The 21,157-nt window shown below is 47.1% G+C and overlaps 1 protein-coding gene across 1 annotated transcript in view; it reads left to right on the top strand.

Moving 5' to 3' along the window:
- Positions 1-6: 6 nt before the first annotated feature.
- Positions 7-21,157, top strand: part of LOC140386669 (14-3-3 protein gamma) — a 78,551-nt gene continuing 57,400 nt past the window's right edge. Inside the window, exon 1 of the mRNA XM_072469208.1 lies at positions 7-194. Within this exon, the coding sequence (XP_072325309.1) occupies positions 108-194 (87 nt within the window). The 5' untranslated portion in view covers positions 7-107. The remainder of the gene's footprint in view (positions 195-21,157) is intronic.

The raw sequence follows: 21,157 nt of genomic DNA, 5'->3' as shown, positions 1-21,157 counted from the left end.
CGACACAGGCGCTGCTGCAGGAATAAAGCAACGTTTGCAGAGGCCAGCGCCAGATTGTAGACATTGTGTACACTACACACAGTTAGCAAAGAAAAAAAAAAATCACAATGGTAGACCGCGAGCAGCTAGTGCAGAAAGCCAGGCTGGCTGAGCAAGCCGAACGATACGATGATATGGCAGCAGCAATGAAGTCGGTATGTTCTTTGTGGCTTACTTCCACCGCCCTCCACATTCATTTCTTTACCTCCACACCCTATGCTTATTCCTTCCCTCCCTCCCCATTTCCCATCCCTTCTCCCTCTCTGACTCAAGATACATCTCCTTCACTGGGCGATGCCGCAAAGCCATTAACCTGTTTCCAATGAATGGATGAGCGCATTGTTTGGCATTTAAAATTTCGTTCCAGGCCCCACGGTGGCTGATTCGGGTCTTTTAAAAAGAAATCCTTAAAGCGTGGGGGCAGCGAAAGAGAATAATTTTACTAAGGATGCTTAATTTGAGCCCCTTGATTCATGACTCGACGGATTGATCTGTAATATCTAAGTCCTTGCGTGTATGAAGGCGGCGGTGGTTGAACTGTGAAGTGAATGTCTGGGTCAATTCCTTTTGCATCTGAGATCTTACAGGTGACATTATTGGCTGTCATTTTCAAGCCGACAAGAAAATAACTATGCGGATAAACCCCGGGTTGAATGTTGGGCGGTGCCTTTTGGAGAGCAATTTCTCGCCCAGCCCTTAGCTGTCTTCTGTGGCTCCAATCGATCCAGTCTCTTCCTTCCCGCGGTGTCAGCTAAAATGTAGCAGGATGAATAAATTTCCTTACTGTAACCCCCTATTGGACTGGCTTTTTTGGGTAATATCTGTCTTAAGGTCATTTTCTCTCCCCCCCCCCCCCCCCCCAACCGGGTGTGGTTTAGGCAGCTGGAAATTGACATCAGGCTGAAATTGACATCCCTCCCGCTTTCTTTCTGAGGGACCCTCACTCGAATCTATGTAAAGCCCTATTTTTTTTTCTTTCTCCCTCCCACCAAAAGGTTCTGTGTCGGCTCGCAAAAAAATAACGGGAGTAAGGGGGAATGAGGGGCGAGGACTGTCTCTCTCTCTCTCTCACACACACCCTTCCCAAACCTCAGGAATGTTAATGCTGTCTGCTCCCGGGGAGCCTGTATCTGCTTCAATCCAGGGAACAAAGCGATTCTGAGAGGCAGCAATTCGAGAAGATTCTGCCAGTGCCACGCTGCAGGCATCCTAATTCCTCAGGAAATCTAGCAAACGTGGAGAGATGGTCCTCCCCCCGGGGTGGGTGGGGGGCAGTTGTGGCTCACTGGCTTGTGGCCGGCTGCACGCTGGCCTTTCCCAATGGAGGCAGCACTGAAGACGCGTGTCCATTTTCCGGGCGTTAGGAGTGCCGCAGTCTTTGCTCTGTATGCCAATGCCTTTATTGCAGCATTTGTTCCTTCCGCCTCGCCTCTGTATTGTTAGGTTATGTCCGTTAACGCCCCCCCCCCCCCCCCTGTCCCTAAGGCCGCATTCGTACTGCTTTCTGTACTGTCATCGACTTTTCAGCCTTGGGGCAAAAAAAACGAAGCCATTCAATACGAAATGACAATAGACTGAATATATTCCAACTGGGTAAAAAAAAATGCTAAAGTGGATGATTCTGATGCTGTGTTCGCTTATTACCGATATGATGCATGTTATTTATCTTCTCGAACACAGCAGCGGTCAGACCATCTGCACTACCATCCCATTTGTGAATCAGTGAATGTTCCCCAACCCCTGTACACTCCTCTCTCTCTCTCCTGCTGTATTTACAATGTCTCAGCTATTTTACTTCTGCAATTTTATTGCCGTATCCTTTGCTTGACATCCAAGTTAAAAGAAGAGGATTTTGTGGGTGTGGTCCAGCCTTATTCAGCACGTGGATGGGTGTGGCTGAAATGAAAATCGCTTATTGTCACAAGTAGGCTTCAAATTAAGTTACTGTGAAAAGCCCCTAGTCGCCACATTCCGGCGCCTGTTCGGAGGGGCTGGTACGGGAGGCTGCAGAACCCAAACCAGTTTTCACTTCGCACCAGCCGCCTGTCCCATCCCAGAATGTCCAACCGACTTGAGTTTGAGTCTAGAGGTTTGAAACTGACGAATCCTTGACTTTTTTGCACTGGGTTGGTTGGTGTGGTGGGGGTGGTGGTGGTGGTGGTGGGGGGGGGGGGGGGGGAGAGAGAGCGGTGGTAGGAGATTTTGAATAGTGACAGATTTCTGACTGCCTTTGTCGAATTACCAGTGCAGACTTTATCTGAATATTAGAATCGTAGAATCCCTTCAGTGCAGTAGGAGGCATTGAATCATAGAATAAGGTGCATAAGGAGGCCATTCGGCCCACCGGGTCTGCACCGGTCCCTGCAAAGAGCACCCTACCTATCCCTGTAACCCAGCAACCCCACCCAACCTTTTTGATACACAAGGGCAATTTTAATATGGCCAATCCACCTAACCTGCACATCTTTGGACTGTGGGAGGAAACCGGAGCAGCCGGAGGAAACCCACGCAGACATGGGGAGAACCATCAGACTCCACACAGACAGTGACCCAAGCCGGGAATCGAACCTGGGATCCTGGAGTTGTGAAGCAACTGTGCTAACCACTGTGCTACCCTTGATTTCCTTTTCTTTCTTGAGATGTGGGTGTCACTGGCATGGCCAACATTTGATGCCCATCACTAATTGCCCTTGAACTACGGGCAGTTAAGAGTCAACCACACGGTGTGAGTCTGGAGTCACATGTAGGCCAGACCAGGTAAGGATGGCAGATTTCCTTCCCTAAAGGCCATTGGTGAACCAGATAGGTTTGTGTTTTTACAACAATCGATGGTAGTTTCATGGTCGCCATTACTGGGGCTAGTTTTCGATTCCAGATTTATTAAATTAATTTAAATTCCACCCGCTGCCTTGGGATTTGAACCCATGTTGCCAGTGAACCAGTCTCAGCCTCCTGGTTACTAGTTTAGTGACATTACCACTATGCCACTGTCTCACCAACTATTTGGCCCATTGAATCTGTACCAACCATCTGAAAGAGCACTTGACCTAAGCCTACTCCCCACCCTATCTCCACAACCCCACCTAACCTACACATCTTTGGGTTGTGGGAGGAAAGCGGAGCACCCAGAGGAAACCCAGGCAGACACGGGAAGAAAGTGCAAACTCCATACTGACAGTCACCCGAGGCCGGAATTGAACCTAGGGCCCTGGTGCTGTGAGGCAGCAGGGGGGATCACCGTGCCATCTTGCATGTTTGTTTTTTCTGTTATTATAGTGCAGACCTTTCGGCAATTGCCTTGTCTTTTCCAATGTGTCATTATTAACTGGAGAGGCCTTTGGAAACTCTGCAGTTTCCAGTGATAGCATGTAGGTCCTCAGCTCTGTCTAATTAGACACGACACACCATCAAATGGACACTAATGAAGTCTCTGGGATTACAAACTGGAATTTGCGCTGTTACCACCACCTCACCCCATCTTTTTTCCAATTGAACTGCTGACCACCCAACTTCCCTTTTTGGCTCCCACGTTGTCTGATATTTTAAGGGTTGCTTTCCCTGTTATTGTTTCTCCCCCCCCCCCCTTCCTTCAAATCTGTCCACACCATTTTCCTCTCTGAAAACAAACCTTTTACCCCCTTCATCCTTGCCCCATCTCCAACCTCTCTTTCCACTCAAGTTCTTGAATGTGTTGGTGCTTCCCGAATCTCTGGCCGTTGCTGCCCGAACTCCATGCTTGAATCCCGTCAATCCCTTTCCGCTCTGTCCCACAGTTAAAATGGCGGTCATCAAAGTCACAATGACATCCCATGTAACCATGACAACGGTAAATGACCCATCCTAAACCTTGCAACTTGTCTGCAATCTTTAATATGATTGACCACACCATCCTCCTCAAAGGCCTCTCCACTGTTGCCCAGCTAGGTGGGACTGCTCTCACCCGATTCCATTCTTGCCTATCTAATTGCAGCCAGATAATCACATTAATAATAATAATCTTTATTAGTGTCGCAAGTAGGCCTAAATTAACACGGCAATTAAGTTTCTGTGAAAATCCCCGAGTCGCCACATTCAGAGGGAGAATTCAGAATGTCTAATTCACCTAACAAGCACGTCTTATGGGACTTTGTGGGAGGAAACCCATGCAGACACCAGGAGAATGTACAGACTCCGCACAGACAGTAACCCAAGCCGGGAATTGAACACTGGTCCCTGGTGCTGTGAAGCAACAGTGCTAACCACTGTGCAACCGTGCTGCCCATGCAATGGCATCTCTTCCTGCTCACACGCCATTACCTCTGATATTACCCAAAGATCTCCCCTTGATCCCTTTCTATTTTTCATCTAATCCTACCGCTTAGTAACATAGTCGGACAACATTGTGTCAGTTTTCACATGTACACTGATAGTGCCCAGCTTGACCCCACGACCACCTCTCTCTCGACTCTGCCACTGTTATCAGACTGCTTATCTGACATCCTGGTTGAGCAGATTTTATGTAAAAACTGAAGACCAATACCAGCACTGATCACTGGAACTCCACTAATTGCATTGTGACAGCCTTCAATTGATCCACTTATCATGACTCTCTTTCCTGTTAGCCAATCCTTTATCCATACTAATATATTACCCCAGTACCGTGAGCTCGTGTGATCTATTATGTGGCAATTTATTGGATGCCTTTTGGAAATCTAAATAGACCACATCCACTGGTTTCCCTTTATCCCCCCTACTTACATCCTGAAAGAACTTTAAACACTATTTCCCGTTCATAAAATCAAGTTTACTCCATTTAAGTGAAGTGTGATTTTCTTAATGTCCTGCTTCTACCTCTTTAATGGGTTCCAACAATTTTCCAATGACAATTGTTAGGCTAACTGGCCTATAGTTTCCTGCTTTCCTTTCCCTCCTTTTAAAAAAAAAAAAAAAAAAAAAATATTTATTCAAATTTTTCAACAAATTTTCAACAACCCCCCCCCCCAACAAGAAGAAAGAAACAAGAACACAACAATCCAAAATTATACATTGGATTTCCCCCATATACAATAACCCCCAAGTAACATTTAAAAACACAAATAGGGGAATAAAAAAACACCTTCACCCAAACGCCACCCCAAAAGAACCGCCCCCCCCGCCCCTGGGCTGATGCTGCTGTTGACCTCCTCCTAACCCTCCACGAGATAGTCTAGGAACGATTGCCACTGCCTGAGGAACCCTTGCACAGACCCTCGCAAGGCAAACTTTATCCCCTCTAGCTTGATGAACCCTGCCATGTCATTGATCCAAGCTTCCACACTTGGGGGCTTCGCATCTTTCCACAGTAGCAAAATCCTCTGCCGGGCTACCAGGGACGCAAAGGCCAGAATACTGGCCTCTTTTGCCTCCTGCACTCCCGGCTTGTCCGATACCCCAAATAATGCTACCCCCCAGCTCAGCTTGACCCGGGCGTTCACCACCTTGGACATAGTCCTCGCAAAACCGCTCCAAAACCCATCCAGTGCCGGGCACGACCAGAACATATGGACGTGATTTGCCGGGCTCCCCAAGCACCTCCCACATCTGTCCTCCACCCCAAAGAACCTACTCAACCTCGCCCCTGTCATATGCGCTCTGTGAGTAACTTTGAACTGTATTAGGCTGAGCCTGGCGCAAGCGGAGGAAGAATTAACCCTACTCAGGGCATCAGCCCACAGACCCTCGTCTATCTCCTCACCGAGCTCCTCCTATCACTTGCCCTTTAACTCCTCCACCGAGGCCTCCTCCTCTTCCTTCAGCTCCTGGTAAATCACCGAAACCTTGCCTTCTCCAACCCATACACCCAAAATCACCCTGTCCCGAATCCCACTGGCTGGAAGCAATGGGAATTCCCTCACCTGCCGCCTCACAAACGCCCTCACTTGCATGTACCTGAAAGCATTTCCCAATGGGTCGCCCAAGCTTCTCCTCCAGCGCCCCTAGGCTCGCAAACGTCCCATCGATGAACAGGTCCCCCATTCTTCTAATCCCTGCCCGATGCCAGCTCCAAAACCCCCCATCCATCCTTCCCGGGACGAACCGATGGTTCTCCCGAATTGGGGACCAAACCGAGGCTCCCACCTCGCCCCTGTGTCGCCTCCATTGCCCCCAGATCTTCAGCGTCGCCGCCACCACCGGACTCGTGGTGTACCTTGTCGGCGAGAGCGGCAGCGGTGCCGTCACCAGCGCCCTCAGGCTCGTGCCCACACAGGACGCCATCTCTAGACTCTTCCACGCCGCCCCCTTTCCCTCCATTACCCACTTACGGATCATTGCCACATTGGCTGCCCAATAATAGCCACACACATTCGGCAGCGCCACCCCCCCCCCCCCCCCCCCCCCGTCTTTGCTACGCTCCAGAAACACACTCTTCACCCTCGGGGTCTTATTCGCCCACACAAATCCCATGATGCTCCTGCTTACCCGTTTGAAAAAGGCCTTGGAGATCAAAATGGGAAGGCACTGGAACACAAAGAGAAACCTTGGGAGGATCGTCATTTTGACCGACTGCACCCTACCCGCCAGTGAGATTGGCAGCATATCCCATCTTTTAAAATCCTCCTCCATCTGCTCCACCAACCGCGTCAAATTGAGCTTGTGCAGGGCCCCCCAACTCCTAGCCACCTGGATCCCCAGGTACCGAAAGCTCCTTTCCGCCCTCTTCAGCGGTAGCTCGTCTATCCTCCTTCCCTGGTCCCCTGAATGCACCACAAAGAGCTCACTCTTCCCTACATTGAGTTTATACCCCGAAAAGTCCCCAAACTCCCGAAGGGTTCGCATGACCTCCACCATCCCCTCCACTGGATCCGCAACATACAACAACAGGTCATCGGCATACAACGACACCCGGTGTTTCTCACCCCCCCCCCCCCCCCCCCGGACCAATCCCCTCCATTTCATGGACTCCCTCAGTGCCATGGCCAGCGGCTCAATTGCCAGTGCAAACAACAAGGGGGATAAGGGGCACCCCTGCCTCATCCCCCGGTACAGCCAAAAGTACTCCGACCTCCGCTGGTTCGTAGCCACACTCAACACCGGGGCTCTATATAGCAGCCTGACCCAACTGATGAACCCCTCCCCGAACCCAAACCTCCGCAACACTTCCCAAAGATACTCCCACTCCACCCGATCAAAGGCCTTCTCAGTGTCCATAGCTGCCACTACCTCCGCTTCCCCCTCCACCGAGGGCATCATAATCACATTGAGGAGCCTCCGCACATTTGTATTTAGCTGCCTACCCTTCACAACTCCCGACTGGTCCTCATGAATCACCCCCGGGACACAGTCCTCAATTCTTGTATCCAGCACCTTCGCCAGCAACTTAGTGTCAACATTGAGGAGTGAGATCGGTCTATACAACCCACATTGAAATGGATCCCTGTCCCGCATCAAGATCAAAGAAATCAGCGCCCTGGACATTGTCAGGGACAAGGTCCCCCCTCCCTCGCCTTATTGAAAGTCCTCACTAGCAACGGGCCCAGCAGGTCCACGTATTTCCTGTAAAATTCAACCGGGAACCCATCCGGCCCCGGGGCTTTCCCTGCCTGCATGCTCCCCAATCCTTTAACCAGCTCCTCCAGCCCAATCGGCGCCCCCAAACCAGCCTCCTCCTCCTCCACCCTCGGGAACCTCAGCTGATCCAGGGATCGTCGCATCCCCTCCTCCCCCGCTGGGGGCTCAGACCTGTACAGATCCCCATAGAAGTCCCTAAATACCTTGTTTATTCTCACTGCACTCCGCACCATATTCCCCCCTCTATCCTTGACTCCACCAATTTCCCTCGCTGCCTCCCTCTTACGAAGCTGGTGTGCCAGCATCCGACTCGCCTTCTCCCCATACTCATACGCCACCTTCTGCGCTTTCCTCCACTGTGCCTCTGCTTTCCCCGTGGTCAACAGGTCGAATTCCATCTGGAGGTTCTGTCGCTCCCTAAGTAGCCCCTCCTCAGGGGCCCTCTGCATACCTCCTGTCCACTCTTAAAATCTCCCCCCTAGCCTCTCCGTTTCCCTCCCCTCTCTCTTCTCCCTGTGGGCCCTAATGGAGATTAGCTCTCCCCTGACCACCGCCTTCAACACCTCCCAGACTACCCCCACCTGCACCTCCCCGTTGTCGTTGGCCTCCAAGTATCTTTCAATACACCCCAGAACCTGCCCGCACACCTCCTCATCCGCCAACAGTCCCACATCGAGGCACCACAGCAGGCGCTGGTCCCTCTCCCTCCCGTGACACTCCCGTAAGTCCGCTGACTCCTGCTGACCCCGGCCTCCCACCATTCCCTCCCTCCTTTCTTAATAGAGGCTTTACATTTGCTGTTTACCAGTCTGGAGCCTTTCTAAATCTAGATAATTTTGGAAGATTACAAGCAATGCATCCACTATCCCTGCAGCCTCTCTCTTTTTTAAGACATTAGGATGCAAGCTTTCCAAGTCCAGGGGACTTGTCAGCCTTTGTCATAAGTTCCTATCCTCTGGTTTCTCATAACTAACATTTCTGATCACCCAGGCAATGAAAATTGATTTGAAAGAAGTACCAATTGGATTCAGTAGAATTTGGCAACTTACTTTTTTTTTTTTTTTGGAACAATCTAAAGCAATAATTTTAAGATGCATTCAGGTATCACGATATGCAATTTAAAATTTATGGAGAGATGGTGACATAGTGGTAATGTAGTGATCCAGAGACCCAGGCTAATGTTGTGAAGGCAAAGAGAAAATGCTGGAAAATCTCAGCAGGTCTGGCAGCATCTGTAGGGAGAGAAAAGAGCTAATGTTTCGAGTCCAGGTGCCCCTTTGTCAAAGCTCTTGCCTAAGCTTTGACAAAGGGTTATCTGGACTCGAGGCGTTAGCTCGTTTCTCTCCCTACAGATGCTGCCAGACCTGCTGAGATTTTCCAGTATTTTCTCTTTGGTTTCCGTTTCCAGCATCTGTAGTAATTTGCTTTTATTTAATGTTGTGAAGGCATGGGTTCAAATGGCAGATGGTGGAATTTAAATTTATTCATGGGGTGGCATGGTGGCACAGTGGTTAGCACTGGTGCCTCACAATGCCATGGACCCAGGTTCATTTCTGGCCTTGGGTGACTTGTGTGGAGTTTGCACTTTCTCCCCTTGTCTGCATGGGTTTCCTCCCAGAGTCTAAATATGTGTAGGTTAGGTGGATTGGCCATGTTACATTGCCCCTTAGTGTCCAAAGATGTGCAGGTTTGATGGGCTTATGGGGATAGAGTGGGGAGTGGAACTACATAGAGTGCTCTTTCAGAAGTTTGTTGGAGATTCGACGGGCTGAATGGCCTCCTTCTGTACTGTAGGAATTCTATTAGTCTAAAATCTGAATTTGAAGCAAGTGGTGATAACGGTGACCATGAAGTCAACATAGATTGCTGTAAAAACATGTCTGATTCACTAATATCCTTTATAGGGAAGGAAACCTGCTGTCCTTCCTTGATCTGGCCCACATGTGACTCCAGACCACAGCAATGTAGTTGACTCTTAACTATCCTTCGAAATGGCCTAGCGAGCCAGTCGGTTCAAGGGCAATTGGGGATGGCCAATGAATGCTGACCTTGTTAGCACGCGCATCCCATGAAAGAATACATTTAAAAAAAAATCAAGCTTCTCAGTTCCTTTAAAATTAAATTACACTTCTTTGGTTGAAGATTTGCCAATAATTTGAACTGAAACCAGTCTTTAAAACTCTTCCTGACATGTAAAATATGCACGGAAGTGTACACATGGCGATTGGATTCTTTTGAGAATTTAAGTGAGGTTCAAAATAAATCATTGATGAGTTAGTGTGACGATGGTGACTCATATTTAGCCATATGCATTACTTGTAATTGAGAACCCTTCGCGCACACGTGTGCTTCACATCTGTAGACATTTAACAACCTTTTCTGCCATTCTGTAAGCAATGACGTAAATCACGAAACAGGCACAATCTCTGCTTTCCATCTTGCCACTTTACGAACAAACACAACTCGGAAAGCTGACTGTGCAAATATAAGTATTGAGTTCAGATGCTCAACAAGGAGTCCACTTACTCATTTCAAAGTTGCTAATCAAAAATGCAATTAGCAAGGTGGGTAGAGTCTTTGCCTCTGAGCCAGAAGCTCTGGGTTCAAGTCCCACCGCAGGACTTGATAGCCATGGAAGGTGCGGCCAAAACCGGTTGAGTGTGTCAACCTGCAACATCCTTCCAAATGTGCCAGTGGCTGGGGGTAAGAGCGGGAGAGACTCCTGGTCAGCCACGCTTGGTGTGGAGCAGCTCCCCCAGCCCTCCCCCGCCCCTCGAGCTATAAGCCCCTGGCAACAGACTAGCGACCTGTTCCAGGTAAAACCTCCCTATAGGAACGGACAAAAGTTTGCTGTGTGCACCACTAGGTATGCAAAGAGAAACAAACAAAATAAATTGCAATCAGCCACATTTTCCAATTTTCCACACGGGACTGGTGGCTAACACCAGGTTAAATGGTGGTGACAAAGAAAAGGTGAAAGTAGATGTGGACTGGAATTCTCCAGCCTTTGCAATTCTCTTTTCTCACTGGCAGCGCACCCCCACCTACGGGCTTCCCCCGGCGTGTGGTGGCTTCAATGAGCAATCTCATTGACAAGTGTCGGGAAGAGAGAATGAAGGTGCTGCCGAGAAATGCACGTCTGGGGGACAAGAGAATCCTGCCCAAGATGTTGGTAATTTTGCTATAAAATGGTGTGTCTATTCCTGTGCGTTAATGTGATTACTTTACGGCGGAGGCTGCCTATTCAGCTGATTGTCACTGGTAACCTATGTTTGAACATGCACCTTGGAAGAGAGACCTGACCTTTGGTGCATTGGACAGCACAAACCCCCCCAAGTGATTGCATCTAGATTGCTGTCACTTGTGATAAATGGGATTAGGGCAGCAGAGTAGTTATATTACTGAATATTAATCGACAAGTCTGGACTAATGATCCACTGCCCCCACCACCTTCTCCAGGGTATTTAGGGATGGGCAACAAATGCTGGCTGTTGTATTTTTAAAAAATCGTCTAATCATGTAAAGAAAATAGTTCAACATCTGTCCTGCAATTGGTTCAGTCTGAAAATATCCCATTTAACTCCAGCTCCAAATATTTGTTTTGGGTTTTCATAGTCTTCATCCCATGTGTGAAGGGTTTTCAAATGTTGTTGGAATTCTGCCAACTGTTGCTGCCGTTCACCAATGTTGCGTTGTGACGAGTTTAGGAAGTGAGTGGTAAAAACCATAAGGAAAAGTGCAGATGGGCTCCCGCAGGCACAATGGTTATTTGGATGAATCACAGAGCAACCACACCCTGATATGAATCATTGGAGGAAATGGGAGGAAAGAAGAATCTTAGGGCGTTTGAAAACAGTGCACATGTGGCAATGGAGTATTCCGCTCTTTCTGGTTTCCCAAGGGCGCAATTTGGATTGTCTTGCTGGTAGGGTTGAATGGGCTCAGGAAAACAAAAGGCTATGGATGCTGGAAAATCTGGAAAAAAAAAAAAAAAAAAGAAAATGCTAGACCACATTCAGCAGGCCTGGCAGCATCTGTGGAGAAATAGTTGACATTTCCGCCTGCACTTAGTAGCAGAGTAGCATGCTGAGCTGGGGTAAAGGGAAGATGCGGCAGGTGAAGAAAAAACAACGGATAGTCTGTGACAGGGTGCAAGTCAGGAATGATAAAATTACACAAGGAGGTTTTAATGGGACGTCAGATCATCAGAAATAGGAGCCGGGGCAGGCTATTTGGCCTATTTCGACTGCCCTGCTGTTCAGTAAGATCATATCGGATTGTGCCCTTAACTCCGTTTTCATGTTGGCTCCCAGAACCCTTGGCCCCTTGTCAATCTGTCCAACTCAGCTTTGAATGCATTCAATGACCCAGCGTCCTCTGCTCGCCATAGAAGCGAATTCCAAAGTCTAAAAAACCCTAAATTCCTTCCCCACTCCATCATAAACGGGTGGCCTGTTAGTCTACAGCTGTGCCCGCTTGTGCTAGATTCTTCCACAAGAGGACACATCTGCTCATCTACCCTGTCAAGCTCCCTCAGAATCTGGTGTTTCAATAAGATTACCTCCCATTCTTCTAAACTCCAATGAGTATAGGCCCAAACTCCTCAATCTTTCCTGGTAATTTGAGCCGTTCATCCCAGGAATCCTGATGAGCTTTCTCTGATCTGCTTCCAATGCAAATATATCTATCCTTAAGTAAGGAGAACCAAAATGAAAACAGTTCCCCAGATGAGGTCTCACCAATGCCCTGTACAATTGTAGCAAGGCGATGCTTCTTTTATAACCCATCCTCCTCGCAATTAAGATCAATATTCCATTTGCCTTCCTAATTCTTTGCTGTGGTTGACCTTTTATGATTCATGAACACGATCACCCAGATTCCTGTAAAGCAATATTCTGTAAGGAACAAATAACAGGAAAGAAAGAAATAATGTACACTGATAGCAGGAAAGTAAGGGAAATCTGGTAAAAGATGATGACTTGTGACCCTGGAACATGATGGAGAGAGGTGTGTTTTACCTACCATTTTAATTTAAAGGACGTGTCTAATTATAATCAGGCGCTGAATATAGATATAGAGAGGTTTCCCTGGCAATGTAATAGTACTAAAGTTAACTTGACACCTTATTGCACAGGAAAGAACTGAATGGAATTGTTGAGGACTTTGATACTTCATTGGAATATTGGCCTTGCAATACATTGGGAAAACTGACCATCATCTACTTTGCTGATATTTTTGTTTTCTGTCAGGAGACAAGTGGCACTGACGTTGGTAGAGACTCTAGCTTCTTCCTACAGGAAAAATGATGAAGTCTCCTGTGCCCACTGCCCAGACTCTACCCATTGGTATTTGGCCTGGAGCAGGCATTTCTAGCATGGAGAGGAAGCGGAGACTGGGAACAGTTTGCTGACTTGTCAGGTTGATTACTTGAGATGCATCGTCGAGACTAGTCACTGACGTTACTTTGGTAAAACAAAAGAGTGGCATTTCTCCTTGTGTCTTGCTGTTTTCTGGTACACATTCAGCTTGTTCTACTTGTGTAACTGATTTGTACCTTTTAGTAAAGGAAAAAAAACCAAAGGATTGTGTCTCTATATTATTGATTGTGGTGACAGACAGCAAGCTTGCAGGGACCCTGTCTTGTGGTAGGACTTCTACATTTCCTCGTAGATGTCTATAGCTGAAGATTGCCAGCCTTTTCAATATTTCTTGTGCTGTTAAGTAATAACTGGGTGGTTGAATTGTTCCTATGATTCGGTCTCTCCACCTCTCCTGGACATGCAGGAACAACCTGAAAATCCTTCTGTCTTGTCAGATTCAAATCCTATAATAAAACTGCCCCAAACTACAGACTTGGCTCCTCCCATTGATTACATCATCTGTATCTCACGAAGATGCTCCCATGACCTGCTCTGCTAGGACTAAAGGCCACTCCCTCATAAATTATCTACACCCCAGGGAATTGATTGCCTCACTTTTATGACAGCTGAATTACAGCTTCAGGCATACTGGTTGTATGTGTTTGAATCCAGGGTTTTTAATAACATTATTACAACAAAATATAAAATAAAATATATAACCATTTCCTACATTCATCACAAAAGTGGATTTGCAAAGTTTGACGTAACTATGTGGTATTGATAACTTTGCCTCTGAGAAATGCCTAACCTACTTTCTGGGAAGGCAAAGAAGGGAGTCGTCGAGCTTTACAGCACAGAAAGAGGCCCTTCAGCCCATCATGTCTGTGTTGGCTATAAAGCATCATTTTCCAGCACTTGATTTGTAGCTATGCTATGGAGGTTCAAGTGCTCACCTAAATGCTTAAATGGTGTGAGGTTTCCTTCCTCTACCACCGTTTCAGGCAGTTGAGTTCCAGATTCCTATCATCCTCTTAAGTCAAAAAGCTTTCCCTCAAATCCCCTCTAAATCTCCCGCCCCTTACCGTAAATCTGTGCCCTGTGGCTATTAACCCCTCTATTAAGGGGAAAAGCTTCTTCCTATCCACCTATCTATGTCCCTCATAATTTTATGCACCTCAATCAGGTCCCCCTCTGCCTTCTCTGCTCAAAGGAAAAAGCCATGCCTAATCTAATGCAGAAAAGTGTGAGGTGATTCATTTTGGAAGGAGTAACAGGAATACAGAGTACTGGGCAAATGGTAAGATTCTTGGTAGTGTGGATGAGCAGAGAGATTTCGGTGTCCTTGCACATAGATCCCTGAAAGTTGCCACCCAAGTTGATAGGGTTGTTAAGAAGGCGTATGGTGTGTTAGCTTTTATTGGTAGAGGGATTGAGTTTTGGAGCCATGAGGTCATGTTGCAGCTGTACAAAACTCTGGTGCGGCCGCATTTGGAGTATTGCGTGCAATTCTGGTCGCTGCATTATAGGAAGAATGTGGAAGCATTGGAAAGGGTGCAGAGGAGATTTACCAGGATGTTGCCTGGTATGGAGGGAAGATCTTATGAGGGAAGGCTGAGGAACTTGAGGCTGTTTTCATTAGAGAGAAGAAGGTTAAGAGGTGACTTAATTGAGGCATACAAGATGATCAGAGGATTGGATAGGGTGGACAGTGAGAGCCTTTTTCCTCGGATGGTGATGTCTAGCATGAGGGGACATAGCTTTAAATTGAGGGAAGATAGATATAGGACAGATGTCAGAAGTAGTTTCTTTACTCGGAGAGTAGTAAGGACGTGGAATGCCCTGCCTGCAACAGTAGTGGACTCGCCAACATTAAGGGCATTTAAATGGTCATTGGATAAACATATGGATGATAAGGGAATAGTGTAGATGGGCTTTAGATTGGTTTCACAGGTCGGCGCAACATTGAGGGCCGAGGGGCCTGTACTGCTCTGTAATGTTCTAACCAGTCTTTCTCCATAGCTGAAAGGCTCAAGCCTAGGCAACATCCTGGTGAATCTCTGCACACTCTAGTGCAATCACTTCCTTCCTATAGTGTGGTGACCAAAACTGCGCAGACTACTCTAGCTGTGGCCTAATGAGCTTTCAATACAGTTCCATCATAACCTCCCTGCTCTTGTATTCTATGACCCAGCTAAGAAAGGCAGTAATTCCATATGTCTCAACCACTTTATCTACCTGTCCTGCTGCCTTTAGAGATCTTTGCACATGCAGCCCAAGGTTACCCTGGTCCTCTGTACTTATTAGCGTCCTACCGTTCATTGCATATTCTCTTGCCTTGTTGTCCTCCCAAAATGCATCACCTCACACTTTTCAGGATTTAATTCCATTTGCCACTGTTCTGCCCATCTGACCAGCCCATCTATATAGTCCTGTAATCTAAGACTTTCCTCCTCGCTGTTTACCACACCAACAATTTTTGTCATCTGCAAACCTACTGATCACACCCCCCACATCTAGATCATTAATGTACACTGCAAACAGCAAGGGACCTAGCACCAATCCCTGAAGTACACCACTGAATACTGGCTTCTAGTCATAAAGTTGCCTTCGACAATCCCCCCTCTGTCTTTAAGCCAATTTTGGATCCAAAGTTTCCAGGATCTCACGGGCTCATACCTTCCAGATTTACAACAATCAACAATGATCATCGTCATTAGATTATTTTTATTTAATTCAATTTCACCAGCTGCCATGGTGGGATTTGAACCTGGGACCCCAGAGCATTACCCTGGGTCCTTGGATTACTGGTCTAGGGACTATACCATTATGCTACCACTTCTCCTCTGAATTTCCCAGGATCACACCTGGGCATTCTTTTAACTGCTCAAAAGCAGCACTAATGGGGCCACAAGACCAGGCTTGCTAAACTAAGACACGAGTGTTACCCAGGAAGTGTTGCATTCTGATGAGCCATGACAGAGGTCTGTGCATCATTTTATTCTCACTGATTCTGTTGGATCCCATGGCAGTATTGGAAGACGAGCAGGGAATTCTCCTGGTATTCTGACCAACCTTACTCTGCCCATGAGCCAGCACCAGAGAAGGGTGAATGAGACACATCAGGAGTGTAATGGAATACTCTCCACTTGCCTGGATGAGTTCAGCTCCAGCAACACTTGAGAAACTCAACACCGTCCAGGACAAAGCAGCCCGCTTGATTGCTCCCCCTTCCACAAACATTCAAACCCCCAACCACCGACCAACAGTGGCAGCCGTGTGTACCATCTAAGGTTCCTAGGCACACCTTCCAAACCCACGGCCACTACCATCTAGAAGGACAAGAGCAGCAGATTCCTGGGAACCCCACCGTCTGGAGTTTCCCCTCCAAGTCACTTACCACCCATCATCCCAGTTCTGTTGGGGGTAGTAGTCTTTTTAAAAATAAATTTAAAGTACCCAATTATTTTTTCCAATTAAGGGCAATTTAGCATGGCCAATCCACCTACCCTGCACATCTTTGGGTTGTGGGGCCGAAACCCACGCAAACACTGGGAGAATGTGCAAACTCCACACGGACAGTGATCGAACCTGGGACCTCGGTGTTGTGAGGCAACAGTGCTGTCCACTGTGCCACCGTGCTGCCCTGGGGGTAGTAGTCTTACTGGGTACAAAATTGCTGTTGTGTTCCCAGTCGAGTGAGAGGAACTCCACTTTTAACCTAGTTCATCGTGAATGAGTGAAACTATTAGTCAGGTTTGAGAGTGATGATAATGTGATATAAATGCAAGTATTGACTCCTGGAATAAGAAAGGAAGTATCACAAGAGAAATAAGTGGGACCAGATTGCTCTCTGAAAGAAGCACCAATTGCAACCAGTTTCCCTTAAAAGTTGCCATAATTTGATTGTGGAAAAGGAAAGTGAAGAGAGGCAGGTGTTTCCTTGGTTGGTATCTTGCGCCCAATGATGAACAGTTTCGTATGTTCTTGTGTCCAGTAGGAGATGTATTCAAATTTGCTGCTATTGGAGGCTCTGATATCGCAGCATAGGGAGCCTGAAACATCTTTTCGCCTTCATACAAGTAATATGGATCTCTTCAATCAAACGAAACACAGTGCTAAGCATCTCAGCTGTGTATTTTTTAATGCTGTCATGGGCTGTTTGGCTTCCCGGTTAACATTGCCACCTGCTCCCAATTTCCTGAAGCAATTACAAGTGAACCAGCCCAATTTCCATAAAATGGTTGAGACACTATTGTGAACTGGGGTATCACTCAGCACTAATGAGATGGTGAAAGATGTCAGGCACTGAATATAGAGTGAAGTGACTACCTACTCCAGATTCCCTGTTTAGTAACAATGGAAGCATCGCGTTTTTCCTCGGCAATGTCTTGTTGTTTCCAAGTTTAACCATGGCAGGCTCGCTGCTTCTTCTTGTGCTGTCATTGAGAAAGAAAACCCACTGGAAGATGAGCTTCAATTGCCTTCTGGTTCATTCCTGGAAAACATGGCAAGTCAGCGAACATCCGAAAGAAAACAAATGGATTAATATTTTGGGTGGGACATTTTCAGCAGAACCTAATTCCTTCTTTTATTCCACATTTTGTGGCATTTGATATTTTTTTCCCTACAAACAAATCATTAGCTGTTTGTTAAAGAATAACAAGAATGTGAGACCATCGATGTCCCTTTTTGAAGGTTGCTTTTTTCCATTTTTAAATAGTCTGTTAATTTCATTCATTGGCTCTGATTTAGCTTTGTGAATAAATGCAATGGTTGATGCAAATCATCAATGACATTTAATCCTCCATAATGGGATATTTATTCATTGCATCAGGCTGTAGCTGTTACTTGGATCCAGCCCACTTGTCATATGAATTGTAGGAATCAGTGAAAACTATTCTGGAAAGCTATTTTTTTTTTCTTGTTTCTCTTGGGGGATAGCAAAGGTGTGGTGGAAAGATAGTTTTCTCCTGCACGCACTTGCTCTGGTCATATCCATTTTTGAAGTAGTCTTTAAAATGGATATCTATGAATGTATAGGTGTCTGGCTTCATGGAATACCACAATGGCATCCATTCATCTCTGGAGATGATAGACTTCACCCGGGGTGTATGTTAATTCTGGGTTGAACATCATCTGTTGTGGCTGCAGAAGTGGATTTGAGTGACAGTCTCTTCTGCAGCAGGCACAGATAGAATTATACAATTCCTACAGTGCAGAAGGAGACCATTTGGCCAATTGAGTCTGCACCGACCCTTGGAAATAGAACTACCTAGACCCATAACCCCACCCTATCTCCATATCCCAGTAAACCCACCTCACCTTTTTGGACACTAAGTAAGTGCCAATTTAGCATGGCCAACCCAACTAACCTGCATGTCTTTGGACTGCGGGAGGAAACCGGAGCACCCGGAGGAAACCCATGCAGACACTGGGAGAGCGTGCAGACTCCGCACAGGCAGCCACCTGAGACCAGAATTGAAAATGGGTCCCTGGTGCTATGAGGTGGCAGTGCTGACCACCGTGCTGTCCCTTAGTGCGTTCCCTTTGATTGAAGAGGTTCATATTACTTGTATAAAGGCTTAAAGATCTTTCAGACTCCCTGTGCTGGGATATCAGAGCCTCCGATAGCAACGAATTTCAATACATCTCCAACTGATACAAAATGAAGAACATTCCAAACAGTTCATCATTGGGTGTAAAACCAACCAAGGAAACAACTATCAGCCTCTTGTCACTTCCCTGTCCTGTAATCAAACTATGGCAACTTCTAAGGGAAACTGGTTGTAATTGGTGCTTTTTTTTAAGAGAGCAGTCTGGTCCCAATTATTTCCCTTGTATTACTTCCTTTCTTATTCCTGGAGACCATACTTGCATTTATATCACCTTATCATCACTCGCCAACCTCACTAATAGTTTTACTCATTCACAATGAATAGTGTTGACCTGAGATCGACTGATGTTTACCTTGTTCCTTCCAGTGGGTTCTTTCTTCTGCTATCTGGTCATTTCTTTATCCCTCCCTTACAGCACAGAAAGAGGCCCTTTGGCCCGTCTGTACCAACCATCAAGCACCTCATAGATTATCATAGAATTTACAGTGCAGAAGGAGGCCATTTGGCCCAATTGAGTCTTGACCGGCTCTTGGAAAGAGCACCCTACCCAAGGTCAACACCTCCACCGTATCCCCATAACCCAGTAACCCCACCCAACACTAAGGGCAATTTTGGACACTAAGGACAATTTAGCAGGGCCAATCCACCTAACCTGCACATCTTTGGATTGTGGGAGGAAACCGGAGCACCCGGAGGAAACCCCCGCACACATGGGGAGGATGTGCAGACTCCGCACAGACAGTGACCCAAGCCGGAATCGAACCTGGGACCCTGGAGCTGTGAAGCAATTGTGCTAACCACAATGCTACTGTGCTGCCCACCTATCTACTACTCTCATCCCATTTTCCAGAACTTGGTCCATAGCCTTGTAGGTTACATCGTTTAAATGCTGTGAGGGTTCCTGCCTCTATCACCCTTTCAGGAATGAGCTCCAGATTCCCACCACCCTCTGAGTGAGGAAGTTTTCATTAAACCCCTTCTAAATTACCTGCCCCTTAAATCCATGGTCCCTAATTATTGTCCCCTATACCAGTGTTTTTCAAACTTTCTTGCCCGGGCCCCTTTTTTTTAACCAACTGGCCAACCCACCATTTTCACTTACCTTTAATATGACAGGTAAGCCTGCTTGGTCCTCACAATCTCATTTGCTTTGTTATTCAATGTTACATTTCTGCTAAGGACTTCAGCTGATGAGTTAAGATCTCCATGCAAAAAGTCAAGAGGTTTGTCCTCTAACTCGCCATGCTTAATCTTATATAATGCCGTTGAAGTTTTGAGAGTTTTAATCTTTCATTTCCCAGTGCTTCCCTGCATATAACACACATGAATTTTGAATCCTGATTTGCAGTGGAACAATTAATAAACCCACACCTCAGGTAATCATCTTTAAGCTGATTTGTTCCTGTTTGTAGCTTCTTCTTCATGGGTTGTTCACCAGAGGCCCAGAAGCTCACGCCAGCACTGCTGGCAGCTGTAAAATGGCGGAATCTCTCTCCAGACCACGTGACGTCAGCATGACCTGCTCTCTGTCGCTGCTTCAGGGTGGAAGACTCTTAGTGATAAAAATAATTGCCTCCTGGGTCAGCGCGCTGACGTCCGGAGGAGGCGTTCCGCCCCGTTGTGTTGTGGGACTGCGCACTGTTGCCGGAGCACGCATGCGCATAACGGCCGGCGTTCTGAAAGCTGGTCGTGGCCAGCATGTTTAAAAGCTGGTCATGCCGTTGGGCATTACTTTCCACAACCGGGGGCGCTGCGGCGCATTGCCCCATGATCGGAAAAGCCCCGACGCATGGCATGCGCCTGCTGACACCAGCCTGCAACCCACCCGCGGGTCGCGACCCTGGGTTTGAAAATGACTGCTCTATACGAAGGGGAAAAGTTCCCTTCTGTCTTCCCTATCTATGTCCCTCATGATTTTGTACATAGACAATGATATCTCCAGGCATTCCGGTCAGCAGTCAGGCATTCCCGTACCAACTCCGAGCCCAGTCAGTTTTAAATTCCGCTTGCAGATATCCTTGGACCCAGGCGTGGGCGACCGATTGGTCTCTCTCCGTCAGCAAACTTGCCATAGAGCATGGCATTGGGGATACAGATGTAATCCGTTCAGTTTGCATAACGTAGCCAACGGAGTTGCCGCTTTTCGAGGGAGAACATGCTGGTGATTTGTGGGGTGTAGGAACGTGACATTTAGCCCCTCGAGCCTGATCTGCCAGATTTGTGACCCATCTCCCGCCGGCGATTCTCTGACCTGGCGCGGGGTCGGAGAATCCCGCCCCATCTATCTGCCTCTTCCCCATATCCCTTAATACCTTTAAATAGCAAGGAATGAGCTTAAAATAAAAGGGCTTAGGAGAGCTAGGAGGGGGCATGAGAAGTCCTTGGCGGGTCGGATCAAGAAAAACCCCAAGGCTTTTTACTTATGTGAGAAATAAAAGAATGACCAGGGTGAGGTTAGGGCCAGTTAAGGACAGCAGTGGGAACTTGTGCATGGAGTCAGAAGAGATAGGAGAGGCATTGAATGAATACTTTTCTTCAGTGTTCACCAAGGAGAGGGGCCATGTTTTTGAGGATGAGAGTGTGATACAGGTGGGTAGGCTGGAGGAGGTAGATGTT

The sequence above is a fragment of the Scyliorhinus torazame genome, chromosome 12, assembly GCF_047496885.1.
Source record: "Scyliorhinus torazame isolate Kashiwa2021f chromosome 12, sScyTor2.1, whole genome shotgun sequence".
NCBI classification, from domain to species: domain Eukaryota; kingdom Metazoa; phylum Chordata; class Chondrichthyes; order Carcharhiniformes; family Scyliorhinidae; genus Scyliorhinus; species Scyliorhinus torazame.
This window is presented reverse-complemented; position numbering and strand designations above follow the sequence as displayed.